Source organism: Periplaneta americana, chromosome 15 (genome assembly GCF_040183065.1).
Source record: "Periplaneta americana isolate PAMFEO1 chromosome 15, P.americana_PAMFEO1_priV1, whole genome shotgun sequence".
In the NCBI taxonomy this organism is placed as follows: domain Eukaryota; kingdom Metazoa; phylum Arthropoda; class Insecta; order Blattodea; family Blattidae; genus Periplaneta; species Periplaneta americana.
In genome coordinates this window covers 52,906,650-52,923,416 of record NC_091131.1, presented here as the reverse complement: position 1 = coordinate 52,923,416, position 16,767 = coordinate 52,906,650, and the positions used below count along the sequence as shown (strand labels likewise).

At 34.9% G+C, this 16,767-nt stretch overlaps 1 protein-coding gene across 1 annotated transcript in view; it reads left to right on the top strand.

Moving 5' to 3' along the window:
* Positions 1-16,767, top strand: part of ca (claret) — a 75,496-nt gene that overhangs the window by 24,169 nt on the left and 34,560 nt on the right. Inside the window, exons 12-17 of the mRNA XM_069848769.1 lie at positions 1,012-1,232; positions 1,566-1,693; positions 2,037-2,186; positions 4,832-4,981; positions 15,176-15,302; positions 15,677-15,801. Of these exons, the coding sequence (XP_069704870.1) occupies positions 1,012-1,232; positions 1,566-1,693; positions 2,037-2,186; positions 4,832-4,981; positions 15,176-15,302; positions 15,677-15,801 (901 nt within the window). The remainder of the gene's footprint in view (positions 1-1,011; positions 1,233-1,565; positions 1,694-2,036; positions 2,187-4,831; positions 4,982-15,175; positions 15,303-15,676; positions 15,802-16,767) is intronic.

Sequence of the window (16,767 nt, the reverse complement as noted above, 5' to 3'; positions counted from 1 at the left end):
TAAGCTAGATAATTGATATCAACCCCATCCCCACCACCTCCATCACCTGTTCCTTAGATGTCCGTTCTGGCTTCAGGGTGAAGAGAGTGTTTCGTATTTTCTTCACATAGTTACGAAATAAATTGTTCAACCCATGACCTACATGGTCATCCTCGATTTCTTTTACCTTTAAGTCTTTGTGATTTAAAATTATTTTTAATATCTGTTGTCTTACGTTCTTTCCATGCTTTTTAACCACTGTAATTGATAAATTTTAAAATTTAAATTCTTGAAATGATGTGTAAGTTATGTAAAATTCTAATTAGAATCTTCACATGAAAGAGAACAGAAAAGGTAAAAAAAAAAAATTATATTTTTTAAGCTGGATGATGCTTTTTAATCTTGCTCAGGATAGGGATCAATGGCAGGTTTATGTGAGGGCGGCAATGAACTTCCGGATTCTCTAAAAGCCATTTGGATGGATTGATGGATGATACTTTTAGTTTGTAATTTTTTTCTCGTATCTTCATTTCTTTTGTGGTTCACTGTGTATTGCACTCTGAAACCAATTTCAAAACATATTTATATGATCTCCTTCTGTTTTTCATCTTCTTTTACATACTTTCCCTATCTTTTATTTCTCTTTCTCTTCTCTTACCTCCTCATACCATCATGTTAATGTGCATTGCATCATTCGGGCCTGCAGAAAAGAGTTAATATTGCCATGTTTTTCTGTCTTATCATTGTCTTTTTAATGGTTCCATACATTTGATAAAATTTTTATAATTTGACAGTCATATCCATTTATTTATTAAGATTTACAGTAAAATTAACCAATTACATTTTAATTTTTATTCGTGTATTTTGTATGTACATCCAAAGCCAAATCTTTGGTCCTAGTCATTGTTATGATTATATTATAATATACTTTATTTATTATATTCTCTAAGCCTGTTCCTTGACAGACAATGATGATGATGATGATGATGATGATGATGATGATGATTCATTATATTCTCTTATCTCTTGTAGGAAATTTCTGAGAGAGAATTTGTTCTACGATGAAGTGTTGGCTGTTAATGTGGCTGGACAGACAGGTTTGTGGGAGGTGCTGCAGTTTTTGGCAAGTTACCGTGGCCTCCATCCTGAAGTCCTGGACATACTCACCAAGATCGTGAGATCTCTGGGTGAAGGTCTTGCAAAGGCAGTGGAGAACAAAACCAACAACATCAAATACTTGCCAGCCTTGGACTGTGAGTGTACATTTGCTCTGGTGCTTTGAATTATTTGCAATATTTTTAATGTTCATTGATCAGATTGAAAAATTCACGAATGGATTTTGTTGAATTAAACCACCAAAAAAATTGTTTCCGTCCATATTCTTTTCCTCTCCCCCAAAAAACACTACCACTGTCACTATGAGCAACATCATCCTTCTCAGTAACTCCTCACTATCATATCATTATATCATTTCCAACATTTTGTCATGGTCTTCATCATCATCATCGCCCTTCTCATTACAGTCATCATAAATATCATCATTGAAGTTTGTAGTTTTCTCATGTTAATTTTGTATTTTTTTACAGCTGGATTGTGGTTGTGTGTGAGTGACCCGTCATTACTTCAGTCATTGCTGTGCAAACCTCAACAAGCTAGAATACATCTGCAATTTGTTCGTACTTGTCTGCCTTATTTAGAACAGTTTGCCTTGCAGGTAAATATAAATATTATTGACAAAATCTGAAGCTCGTGTGAAGTAATAGCAATCTCTGTACTTGATATTTGAAATTCGGAAAATATAGATTATTTTGTTTCTATTATGAATGGCACCATATTGTACACCAAGTTTTGCACTGATTTTTAAAATTAGATTTGTTTACAACATAATTAATAAAATTAAATGAGATAATACACTAGAACATTTGGAATGGTATTATGAATGTACCAAAACCCAGTTGTCAGAACTGAACAGATATGAAATATTGAATCTTTATTTATTTTTCTTGGGGTTTATGTAGTGTTTTGATGTTAAAAGAAACATCGCCTTCTTGTTTCAGAGGCTGGCTGCTCTGTATGATCCTTCATCACCTCAATTGCGTCCGACTTTGAAGAAAATGTTCAAAATAGGTCACAAACGAGAACACTCTAGTGGATCCTATAGTTCGTATACTACACAGATGGACTCCATAGAACTCATGGATACAGTGGTATGTTGTTGCCTATTAAAACTATAGTAAATTTTTTTGTGGTAGAACGTATCTTGGTTTCTTTTATTGTTTCATTTTTCTTTCCCAGTTTTTCATCATACTTATAAAATGTTTGTCATTTTTGTTGTTGTTGTTGTTGTTATTATTATTATTATTATTATTATTATTATTATTATTATTATTATTATTATTAATAATAATAATCACTATCACTACTAATAGTATCACTCCTGTTTATAACGTTCTACTACTATTTATGATTTCAATTTAGTTTCGTTAATCCAGCTCTTCTCTATAAACATTGTTCCAAATGGAAACTTTAAAAGTTTTGAAATCATACTAAAGTACTAAAAGTTTTCAAATATTTTTCAAAAGTTTTTTTTTATGTTCTAAGACAATTTCTGTAGTTATTTCTTTCTCTCTGGAGATCTCATAAAATGGACGCATTATTTAAATACACTAAATTTAGTTTTGATTAAATTTCTGCATTTTCCCCTTGTGGGGGGAGGGGGAGGGGGAGAAAGAGATTTTTTTTTCAAATACAGAATGATATACAGTGGTAAGGTGGAAGAATAATGTCAATTAAGACTTAAAACGTGGTCAAATAACATACTTTTATTAAAAGAGTCATCATATTTTTCATAAGGACTAATGAGTTTAGAGTTATTTTATAAAACTATTCTAAGTATGATATTTTCACGGATATAAGACTCCACCATTTGTAAGATAAAAATCTGTCTTAATTTTCAAGAGCAAAAAATAACAGTTTCATATCACATCACATATTTGGACTTGTGGTTGCTGTTCAAGAACAGTTTTCCTTATACCTAAATCGCAAACCAGTCTCTCCTTAATCATCTGACATTATGTATACGTGAGATAGCAATAGGTAGAACTTGCTTAAAGAGAGTGACCGTCAAGTTGGTAGGAGCAAAGTGGTTTTACTGTTTCTCAATATAATAATAAACATTCGAAATCCAAGCAAATTTTTGCAATTACCTATTTTCTGTGCTGCTTACTTAATTATTATCAAAATGTTAATTATTATCCTCCATTTAGTACTTTGCTTCCTATCATATTTTTGTAAGTATGTATACATTGGTTATTTACTGCCGTTCATATATTTAATTTTCTAAATTGTGCAATAAAAATCAGATTAAAACTGGACCTTATATTCGTAGAATAATAATAATAGTAAACTGCCCCCCATTGAGGGTAGCCCTTACGGACTCAGTATATCCTCAAAAAAAAATTATTATACATATGTAAACATAGATATTAAATTTTAAAGAAGGGAAACGAAGAAAAGGGTGTGAAAAATTACAATTGCTATTAATGTGGCACCATGTAATTAATTAGGATTTGGCAGGATTTTTTTGACACAATTATCACAATGTCATCCCTCAGAGATGTTGGCAGAGCAAACTGCCGTCGAAATTCTTCGTAAAAAGCTGGTATAGTCCCTCGAGCACCTATGAGCAAGCCGAATACCTCAACGTGAATTAAAGCATATTTCAGCTTGAAATAGTTGACTGTAGGCTCATAGATCGACTTCTTCTCAAGGTGGACCTCGGCTGACTGATGACATTCTACTTCAAAACGTATCGTGGGGTCCACAATGATGCCCTGTTTAGTGTCAGCATTGTATGCTAAAATATCTACTCATCTCGTTGACCCATTTTCAGCTAGACAGGAGATTTCTTCTTCTACTATCCAGCCCTTATTTCTTAATGCGGCAGCAATTTTGGATCTTACAAGATGATGTCTAGAGTTCCTCAAGAGCAATCCCTGTTCACAGAATCCCAAGACGTGTGCTAAAGTTTCAATCTCCGGGCAGCCATGTCTGCACCGGGTACTGTCAAGAGATCTGCCAGGAACGAAACGAACAGCTGCTAAATTTGCTGTCATTTTCAGGCTAGATATCCATTCACTAGTCGAAAGTCCTTTCTTGTTTGCAATCCAGCTGTTGGCTGCTGTTACTTCGCTATAAGTGGGGTCCACACCTGTGGAGTAACGGTCAGCGCGTCTGGCTGCGAAACCAGGTGGCCCGGGTTCGAATCCCGGTCGCGGCAAGTTACCTGGTTGAGGTTTTCTCCGGGGTTTTCCCTCAACCCAATACGAACAAATGCTGGATAACTTTTGGTGCTGGACCCTGGACTCATTTCACCGGCATTATCACCTTCATTTCATCCAGATGCTAAATAACGTAGATGTTGATACAGCGTCGTAAAATAACCCAATAAAAAGAAAAAAAAAACTTCGCTATACATCTCAACACCTTTTCCCCGTCCTGAAAAGGTCTTCCATGATTCATATTCACGACCTCTCAATTCTTCTCGAAAATTTCGAATTGTAGCTTTAGTAAAGTCTTCGGGAAAAGAAAGGCAGAAGGAATCACACGGCGATTTGAGTTCGACATCTGTCTCATCATGTTAACATGCGGATTATCTGCTCTGATTAATGATAGACAGATGTTACAATGTTGAAGAAAAGCTTCCCACGAAGCGCGTATTAACTGAAGTCCTTTTAACTTTCCTTTACTAACATTAGCTTTATGCATCACAGATTACATTTTTAGTTGCCTTTTGATACAATATTTATTTTACAAATTTAATTGTTAATGAAGTGACCCTTTGTTGTCCCAGGATGAGATCTTTGTTCATGGTGAGGATATTGTGCAGACATACCTGCTAGTCCTCCTCTATTTGGGAAAAAAGCGCCAGGTGTCTTCATATGTATACATCCCAGAACTCATGGAAAAGATCCAGTTCTCCAAGGATGATGATGACGATGAGGTAATGTAAGAATTAATTGCAACATTTTGTATTGTAGCAAACTTTTTTTTGTGTATTTCTCTGATTTAGGAATGCTTTCCCTTGTAGTAAGCAAACATTTTAATCTCCTCCTCCTCCTCCTCCTCCTCCTCCTAATATTTGCTATGACAACCTTTACTATTTTGCTACTTACAGACCTGTTATTAAATCTACGTATTACTCTGTGAAAAGATTTATTAAATCTACATACTTAAGATTTCAACAAACAAAATTTGATAACACAATCTCAAGGGAAGAAATGGAACTCTCTGCATTATAATCCACAGTTAATTCCCGATTTACCACGCAAATCGTCTGTAGCTACATTTAGATTGGCAACAGGCCATGACTGTTTGGCCAAACACCTGCATAGAATTGGAATATATCTGTCCCCTAACTGCCCATTGTGCAATTCAAATCAAGAAATGGATTCGGAACACCTCAAAATCTGTGCTTCAATGGCTGACCATGACACTATCTTTGAAAAATATTGGAGTGCAAGAGGCCAAATGACTTTATTGTCAAACGCCTGGCAGAAGAAAACAACAACAACCTTTATTATTTTCATTTTCTCATGGCACCCCAGCAGGTACTGTGCCACAGCACATTGGTTGAAAATGACTGCTCTACATCATTACGGAAAAGGATAGACATATGTCCTTTATACAATCTGAAGAAATACATTTTTTGTATTCACATTGAGATCATAATTCAGAATCCTCGATTTCTGGCTTATGCCCCTTTTACCTCGCATCACAGAATTATTGAGAAGGAGAGGTTGCTGATTGAGTGCTTGATCATCTCTTTGTGGGGTGTAAAACCTGGTTCAGATGGTGCTAGTTTCTGTGATGGATTCCAAGGTGGCTGCGCTGATGGCTGCCCTGTGTGCTCACTTGCTGGCTCCCGTGTTGCCTATGGTGATGGTAGTTGTTCACATGGGGCTGGCTCTTTTCACAGTTCAAATTGGAAAATCATCTGCTGTTTCATCTAATTGCCAACACTCATGGTCAAAAAGAAACTAAACCGTGAGTGGAAAACAACTAAAGTCCTATATTAACAGTAGTAAATGTCGCAATAAAGTAAATAAGCCATAAGTGCAAAACACTAAATTCCGAGATTTAATTGTTGTTTCTTAGAAACTAAAGAAAACTATAGAAAAAAAAACAGGTTTAGTTGGAAAACAACGAACATGGCGACATGGTTTCAGTGGTGATATTATATGATCATCTTTGGATCCAGCCTGCGAACCATCACGAAAAATAGCATGGAATCTACCCTCGAAATCCAGCAAGCTAGCTATCCAAGGACCCACCAGAGCACCAGGATGCATCTCCTATGGGACACTTACTTTTCATCTGTTGCCAGCACTGCAGTTTCCGTTATGCTGGTTGGGTCAAAATAAACCGAACTCAAACCAAGTAATGAGCATAAGAACTGCAAGGCTATTTTATTTATATTTTTATACAAGTAGATCAAAGACAGAAACTCTCATGCATTTCTCCATTCAAGATCAAGGTCAATGTGCATTACCGGTATTATTATTGCGTGCTGCTATATCGAATATCTTCTCCCATATTGAATAAGACCTTTGGGGAGGCCGAGACGTAGATGGGAGAATAATATTAAAATGGATTTGAAGGAGATGGGATATGATGATAGAGACTGAATTAATCTTGAACAGGATATGGACCGATGGCAGGCTTATTGTGAGCGTGCAATGAACCTCCGGGTTCCTTAAAAGCCATTAAGTAAGACCTGTTTTATAAAACTAACACTAAGAGAAAACTGTGAACTTAAAATGTAGGCCTAACTATAAAATCTAAATATGTTTAGGACGAAACATATGCATACAAATATACATGTATAATTTTCTGAATTTTCTACTATGAACTCATAAATATATACCGGTACTGTCATGAAACTAAAAGTAAATAAAGATGACTAAGAATTTTTCAAAAGTCCACTGCAGTGAAGTAACAGTTTGCATGTCAGAATGTGAAACAAGCGGGTTCGGGTTCAAAGCCTGGTTAGAACAAGTTAGGACAAGACTGGTTGGGGTTTTTTTCGAAGTTTTCCTTCAACCAATTAAGGCAGAATTGCGGATAACTTTTAGCATTGAATCTCGGACTCATTTTACCATCATTAATTCACATATCATCATCATCATCATCATCATCATCATCATCATCATCATCGTCCATACCATAGCCCGAGTTAAGTTCATGGTGCGGCATGCTGTACTTGTACAAGAGTGTGGCCGTTCGGCTACAAGTATCATTCACAGAACAGGAGTGGTAAGGATATTAAGCCTGAGGTTGCAGTGTAAGCCTTCGGGTCCCTCCTCAAAAAAAATTCCAAATACTATTGTGCAAAATCTTTTTTCTGATCATAAAGAACATGTACATACTACGTTTCCATTTCATTTATACCTTAAATATTATCACGATTGGAGGCCTTGTAATCGATATACTTGCCATGACGCTCTTTATTTCGATCTTGAACCGTACGGAAATCCATGTAGAATTCTTTGGCCAGAATTCTGGATGGAATCCGGTCATGCAGACAGAGACAATACTGCCAAGTGAGTGATGATTCATTTAAAATAATGCAAAGAATGAAAATTCGAATACCGATCGAATCTGTTCCGGTAAGTGAGTGCCCACCTTTATGTAACATTCATTGCTATTCCTATTAAAATTAAGAAAATGGTGACTGTATCCGTGGTGATAATTCTCTTTTTTTTTACCAGGTTTGCAGGTTTGATAAGAACAATAGTAATCTATTGAATTAGATACTGACATAATCGTGGCTAACGAGAAAGACAGGCTACAGTGCGACTTCACATTCTTAGTCATAACATGGCCAACATTGAACAAGTTTATATGAAGGGTGGCAGGATGAACGATGAGGATCCATAAAATGAAATTTTTTAGCTAGAGACAGGGCTGGGCAAAATACTGACATCCAAGTATTTGAAATACAAATACAAAATACTTCAAATAATTGTATTTGAAATACAAATACAAAATACTTCTAAAAAATTAACCAAAATACATTTGTATTTCAAATACTCAAAATACATTTGTATTTCAAATACTCGATAAAATACATAAGCCTAAAGAAATAAGAATATTACTGAAAATCTAAAATATTATATTAATATTAAAAGTATTTTTACCTCGAAGTTTTATATAAACACTGTAACTGAACTTCTTCCTTTTCCCAGTCAGCAATGAAATTATGCTACATATGAATAATTATTGCTCCCTTTGAAAACAACCAGTTCCTCAAATGTTCATAAGATAAGGATCCCCTTGCTTGTGAATGAATAAATCCTGCAAAACAGGCTTTCTACAGGCGTAGAGGAACACAAACTTGTATTATATTTATAAAAGTTTGTTTCACTGTTGGTAATTCTCTAGAGTGCATAGGGTTGTCCCTTTGCCATAGAAGAATTGTATGAGCTCATACTCCACAGCAGACAAGTTCTTTTCTTTTTGCTTTTCAAAGTCTGTTTTACTTGAGTTGAAAACATAAAAATTGTTTTCATCGTCTTCATCATCCAAACTGACCAAAGATGTAGCAGACAACTGCTCAGCTGATTTCACAACACTTATTCTGTGTTCTCTTCTTATCACTTAGTGAGGAAATGTCAGGTAGCCATCTCATCTTCAATGACAGGTGGAGGAAGCTGCCAAAATAGCTCAATTTTCTTCTGGGATCAGATCAAACATCACTTTAAATCTTGATGAAAGTGAACCTATTAGGATTGGAGTTACTTGGAATAGATGGCGTAGATTACTAGGTAACAGAATATGTAATCTGTTTTTAAGGGAAATTAATGTGGACAAAAGTTGGCCGTAATAGCACGTCTTCTCATTTGCATTAAATTAAGGGCTATGGCAAGGTACTGAAACTCAACATCTTTGAAGGTTGGCAATCCCAGTTTTTCACACACTGTTTATATCATGTTTGAATTGCAATATTTGAGAGATTGAGTCATAAAGAGAATTCCATCGAGTTGGGCGAGGAAACTTTAATAAATATTTCAAGACATCTGATATAATTTCTGAGTATTTGAGTCTCCTAGACGCATTCTATAATGCTAAACATGTAGCAAGTGTTGGATGATGGATCCTTGATGCTGTTGGAGATTTCTTCATGGCATTAAGAAAATCAGTTGTGGCAAGAAAACTAAGTGTATGGCTAGCACAACTGAAATGGGTAGGCAAATAAAACAAAAATTCATTCTTCAAATCGAAATCGAAAACTTTGAAGAACAAGAAGAAGAAAAAAGTATTTTGAGTATTTGAAATACAAAATACATCAATTTTTTGTATTTAAATACAAAATACTTTCGAAAATCCTTACAAATTACAAAATACAAATGTATTTCAAATACTGCCCAGCCCTGGCTAGAGATGCCATCTATTGGATTATGTTGAGAACTAATAGAAGCTTACATGGTTATTACTTATTACAAAATCTCCAGATGGAATAAAAAAATTAAAAGTAAATGATATTACGCATACGAATTAAAGTAGAATGTTTTAGAGTTTAAAATTCATTTTTCACTAAAGTTTGTTATTTGGACTCTCATTGTTCTTCCTGTCAACCCTTAATATGTAAATGCACATTTAACATGAGTTTAATATAGAAATTCCTTTGTTTTTTGAAACTTTGAACGTTTTATTTTAGGCGATTGTCAAGATGGCCATGACTAGACCATGATAACCACGTGACTCTGATTCGTGCTGAAGCCTGTCTTTCTCCTTAGCCATGTGACATCATTGACTGAAATCACTCAGTAGCTTTGTGACATTCATATTTTTCCCATGTACTCTTCATTTCTTTTATTTTAGTAAATCGTTTATAAGTTTATAACATGTTTCATTCATTTCATGTGAAGATAAAATTAATTATTTAAATACTTCAAATAATTAAACAATCGAAAGTCGCGTTTCATTTGTTATTGTCATTATTGTGTTATTTTATTTATTTATCGGAGCTTCCTCAAATTAGAGGCTGCCATTAGACAAAGCATACAAAACAAAATAAGAACAAATAGATGAGAGCTAAAAGAGTAAGAAAAAAGGCAAACAAATACACAAACAAACAATGGCAGTTTACAGAAGAAAAAAAAATTTCAAGTAAAGAATCAGTGAAAGCTAAGAAGAAAAAGAAAAATGATAATGGTGCGTCAATTTTTTCCATACACTGAATTAGAGTCCATATAGGTGGTTCCGTAAAAGTTTGACTGACTCTCTAATTATGAGGAGGGCCAGTTCATTCAGAAAAGATTTATGCAGTCCTAGGGTCTTATAGAATTTAGAAGAGAAGTTGGGTATCGTTCCTCTTGCTCCAAACATCAATTCCGTAACACTGATATCGTGAAGTTGGTATTTATCTTTATAATACGGGATGGTTGGAACGTAGATTGCTCATTTCTCCTCATGTATGTCTTCGGGCTGTCCTTTGTACATTTCAAACCTGATGGTGGGGTCGATTATCATACCCTGAGACAGGGATTCGCTAATGGCGATTATGTCAGTTCGTCTGTTACTGCCATTGTCGGCGGTTTCGTGGACTTCTTCATAGACAGTGTATTTTAGTTTTCTAAGGGCATCGGCCAATTTAGTTCTAATTGCATGGTGCCTATGTATACGCAATGTTTCGCCATAAGGGCAGGCTCCCAGGACATGTCCAAGGGTTTCTATCTCACTGAGGCATTGCCTGCAGTGGTTGTCCTGAGACCTACCGGGTATGGCTCTTACAGCGCTTACGTTGGCAGTCATCTTGATAGCCTCCTTCCATTCACCGCTAGTCATTCCATCGGGCTTAGTTATCCATTTGTTAGAGGGAGTGAATTCACTACAGAATAACATCTTTTCCCTTTTGAGGTAAGTTGCACCATGCGTTGTACTCTCGCTGGCGTAATTCGGTCCTAATTTTTCTGGTGTTTATTACTCCACTCGTAGAAGTTAGGTGTTCAGTTACATCGATTTGAAGGTTGTTCAAACAATGTTTAGCTTCCTCCATTAGACATCTAGTGTTGTTTATGTACATATTATTACACATACCGGTATTCAACTTCATGCAAGAGTTGACGTGTTGCAAGTAGGCTTCCCAACGTGCGCAGAAAATACCTAAGCCTTTAAATTTTTTGTCGAAATACAACATATTGTCTGGAATATCTCCAGGAAGTTGTAGGATGTCCTTAATTGAGCTTTTAATAAGAATATCTACATCTTTGAGGAACTTGACAGGTAATTTATCGGGAGGGATTGTTTGAAAAGGGTATACAAGCTTCGGACAAATGAAGGAAGAAACCACGTTGTATTTGTGGTAAGACTGGAGTAAGGGTGAGGTGGTTAGATGTTCTAACTGAGATCGGAGGGCTTCCATAGTTCTCGCGGAGTCGAAAACAGTTTCGTCATTGTAAGTTACTCCAAGATATTTGACGGTTTCATTGATGTCTAATGCGGGCACTTCTGTAGTGGAATCAAGGTTAATAGAAGACATATTAAGTTTGCCGTTTACAATAGAGATGTATTTAGATTTTTTCGCGTTAATCTGCAATCCAATTTCATGAAATCTTCTAGTTGCTATTTCGGTAATATGTTTGGCAGCTTCAGAGTCTTTCCCAACAATTACCATATCATCAGCAAATCTCAGAACGGTTACATTGGGAAGACCTGATACGAGTTTAAAACCATATTCTTCGGCAAGTTCTTCGGAAGTAATCTCATGAAGGATGTGATCCATCGCGATGTTGTATAATGAAGGCGATAAGGGTGAACCTTGCATCACACCTCTTGATATTACTATAGGTTCCGTTTTTCTGTTGTTAACCTCGATCTGAGTGGTATTAACTTCCTGTAATTTAGCGATAAGTTCGGCTAAGGGAGATGGCACATTGAGAGAGGATAAAGTGTTTCTCAGATGGAGGTGGCGAATATTGTCAAACGCCTTACGAATGTCCAAGAATACCAAGGTGGTGTTCGTTTTTCTGGATTTGGCCTCTTTTAAAATAGAATTAAGTAAGGAAGTGTTTATTAAAGTACCGGGGCTGTTTGTGAATCCACGTTGGAACTCGTGAAATGTAACAATTTTCCTAAGACGTTTGTTGAGTACATGCTTGATGATTCTTCTTAATATGGAACAAATGGTAATTGGTCGCTAGTTGCCTAAGTCAGTAACATCGCCTCCTTTGTAGATTAATATAGTCCGTGCTTTTGTGAGGCAAGGAGGTATTTCACACAACGACAGCATACGTGTTGCAATTAAAGAAATTATTTCATAGCAAACTACATTACGAATTGCTCTCATTAGCACGTGGTCGGGTCCAGGTGATGTATCAACAGCTATTTTGTTAGCAGCCGCTACAATTTCTTCTTTGGTTATGGTAGTGCTAAACGTTTCAGTCGGGGTTAAATCATCTGTATCGGAGACATGTTCGTAAGAAGGACGAATGCAATTATTAGGGACGGAAAAATTCTTCGAGAAGGAGTTGTGTACTTTGTTGACGTTAATAGTACAGTGCTGATTATTTTGTCTCAGTACCGAATGAACAGCTTTTCTTCTTTGATTAAAATATTGGAATTGTGTAAGTTGGTACATGTATTTCAATCGACGTTTTTCCCTATCTCTCAGTGTTGCGCGTTCGGGATTGCTAGACTGCTCGTAAGAGCGTTGATTGTTGATTAAACGTTTATCCTGTCTTGCTTCGTAATATTTACGAGCTGGGTGTTTCGGGCCAGGGAGTAATGTAATGGCGTTAGCAAGAAATTGAGAAAAATTGTCAACTTTACTATAGAAATCCTCTTCAGTAGTAATATTTTCAAATTCAGCTTTCCAGCGAGACATTTCTTGATGATATTGATTTAACTGCCTAGAAGAGGAGTTATGTGGAGTTTGTCTGACAGGAGACTTCTCTTTGGTAATGGGATCCAAAATAACGTCAGGACTAACTAACAATATTAAAGTTGTATCATTGTGTTCATTGGTACTATGTTTTTTATTTTGCCAGTTGGGCTGTCTTTCGACTATAGCAATCCTATGTTTTTCTGGATGGGCACGTGCTATATGAATTTTAATGCCATGTTGTCCATGATAAAATTTTCCACAGTGGGGGCAAGGTGTAGTAGAGGAAGGCATGCTCGTACATTGTGAATTGCATTGAGTATTATCCTGTATGGAAGAATTTTGAGTGCAGTTAGGTTCGTTATATAATGTTAAAACAGGAGATGTCTCAGAGTTTAATTTGCAACTCATTGTATATGATCATATATAAACGACTTTGTAGAAGCTAAGAAGAAATCATAAAGTTGTTCCATGTTTTCTAATTATTATTTCACACTAGATCATAGCTCTTTCCTGTTATATTTAATATGCATGTACACAGAAAGAGTTACATAATTTCCGCTCACTTTGTATAGCTGTTCACATTCATTTACTCGTTTCATCAACTGAATTATATGCAGCCCATTATTAGCTGGAGGAGGAATAATCATGGCAATGAGATTTCTTCGAAAATTCACAAGAATATCTTCAAGATAGGGCAGTTATAACTGAATTTAAGTTTTTTTTTAAAGAAATAGCTTGATTCTTGAAAAGTGAATGAATATACAGTAAATAAAATGAAAACGTAAAATATTTCAGAGTTGTCCTTGGTTACAAACGTAAACAGATTGTAGCAATGTCTTCTCTTAATATTTAAAACACTATAACACAATGAAAAACACTCCTAATATTTTCAGGAAGCACTGACGCACTATTTCACCAATACACAAAATATCCACCAAAATCTTCGAAGAAGAAAGCGTTAAAATTGGACTAATTATTGTATGCAATAGGAATCTTGCAATAACAAGTCATGGCCTACTGTATACTAATTGTATGTGTCAGGTTTTATTGTGCATAAATGAATTCTTTTACTATATCGAAGTTACATTAATAATTACAAATATTATTTTGCAGATATGTTACAAAATAAAAGTAGAAACACAAAAAAAAAATAAAATAAAAATGAAGTTACAATAACATTGTCATTTAGTTTAATTCAGAATTACTCATACGAGAAATTTTCTCCACTTCATTTTTTTTTTTTTTTTTTTTTTTTTTTTGGAATTCTCGAAAAACTAAATAAATTTCTCCTCAAATTTTTAAGAAACTCCATTGTATTAGTGATAGACGATGTTAAAAAAAACAAACGCTTTTTTGATGTCAGGATTATTGAAAACATGTTCCTTAAAAATCTCTAAATCAGTTATTTTCAGCATACAGTTCTTTCGCTTACTCTTAGTTTGTTGACAGGGTAAGAAGTTTCTTAGTAAATTTTACGAAATGTGATATTACTGAAAATAGTTAAGGTAAGTATAAAAATTGAGATTTGCACTTTTTACTTTCCTAATTTTAAATTTGCTATCTATCACATTAGATATTCAAATAAAAAAAAAATTCATTCAGAGAAGTGGCTTCTGGAAAGGTTCCCAAAATGCTGGCTACATTTCCACGTTGGATGGCTAAACATTTTATAGAAGAATATTTTGTCACTGAACAACAGAAAATAGCGTGGATATTATTATAATTATGCATGTGGTAATAATAATTTTCACACTGAAAGTGAGTTTGTAATTAGGTTTCAAAGTTATAATCTCAGATTATTAAATTTGTATTTGAATTCAAAATGTAATTAAATAATTTCATAATATTGAGGTTCAGTATTGATATACCATCATTAATGACTTCAACAATAGGTACAACAATCACCATATGGAGATTCATGTTCATTTAACACGTACAATTTGAGGTCTATATTATATCGTCTAATTCCGAATTTCTGATTTTGAATCATGTTGAATACAGTGAATGTGTTGTGGCAATTTAATTAATACAGTGAAGAATTTTCCTGTTTAGAAACAGTGAACTCACATGGAGGAATCAGATAGTTCAACCAGTATATTTGAGGTGGTTGTAATTTTTATTTGTTTTGGTATTTTGGTAACTGTGTACAAGCTGTTGTAATCATTCATGGAAATGAATAGTAGTAGTAATATCGGAATATCTTCAGAATGCATTGCATGTCATTGCATTATTGAATTATTTGTTTTTAGTATAAATGGAAAAGAAAATTTCTTTTGCTTTGTTTTGGAGATCATTACATTTTTGTTTCAGGACTGTGAAGACTTGTGTCCATCTCTGCCAGTCCTTAGCAACACCCTCTGTGCAGGCTTCTCACACGTGGCTCTTGTCCGTAATGGTGCCATCTATACATGGGGCAATGCAGTGCAGGGTTGCCTGGGTATGTTGATTGCAGAGCATTGACTATATAGTATAATATAATATAATGATATTAAATAACTGTTCATGTCTACTACACAGCCTTCAACGTAACTTGTTATGCTTTTTGTTTAGAATTGAAATGCATTCGAATGGGTGCAATTTGTGTATGTTGTCAGTTTTTATCCAAAATGTATATCCACGATTTTTAATCATTTTCGTGGTAACAATTAATTCTTACGTTTGCCAAAGTTCAAGTCTGTATTCCTCATGGATGTACTGAGACGATAGGTTCAACACTTAATCATTCTTGAAAACTTAATACAGTAGATTGATAGTCCACAATAAAATCACATTGTATTCTGTTGTAAATTTGTCGACTCTTCTCTTTAACAGGCACTGGACCCACTATGTCGAGGTACAGTTGCCCACAACAGATTGGCTTGTTTTCAAGCCTGAAGCTGGAAGTGATCAGTGTGCAGTGTGGTCGCCAGCATACATTAGCCCTCACTGACAATGGGGTAAGTGCCATATCATAGCTCTTCCTGAAACTTTGCTATACATTTACACCAGATACTAGACATAACTATATTAACACCTCTTCATTTCTTTGTAAGATGTTTTCGTCGTAATGATTGTTATGTTCCTTACTTGGCACACTATTAGCAGTTTACGAGGTAGAGTCAAATAATTTTGTGGCTATAAGTGGGGTCGTATTTTGTGGTGAAATAAAATGGGTGATTTCGGTGTTAAACCTCCTACTATTTCTGTGGGTATTTCGTGAAATAAGTCATAAATTGGGTGGGTATTTTTTAAAATAAGTTGTCAATTAAATGTATTATATTATATTGAATATAAAACTTTTCGTTATTTATTTATTTATTTATTTATTTATTTATTTATTTATTTATTTATTTATTTGCACACACACATCACATATTTATCAGCATTGCCAAAATATAAACTAAGTATGGTTTCTACATTGTCTGCCCGAAGATTGTGCAACAGCCAGTGATTATTTTCGTGCACTCAGAAAAGTTCCTCTCACTGTCCACATTAGACCGATATAGAGAACCACACTTCCTGCAAACAATTCACATCAAATTCATTGTGTGGACCTTTACTAGTCCACTTAAAACTGTCCAAATCAAAATCCAGGGTATTAAAGAAAGTGTCTAATGCTTTGAGGGGTAATAGTATGCATCACAACAAGAAAAAAAAGTCCATTGATCATGAGTCGTAAAATTAATAGTTTTTAGGAAAAATGTACTTTAAAATTCGTGTGTGGTGACAGGTTAATAGCGCCACACATACTACCCCGTAGATTAACTGGTTCTCAGTATTCTCAGGCAGAATATTGAAAATGTGGCAACAATGTGATATTTTGTCACTGTTTAGCTTAACTATTGGCAAAATTTGATATTTGTATGCCGTTCAAGTGCTAACATGATAAGCTTAGCCACTATCACTGTAACATACTTCATGTA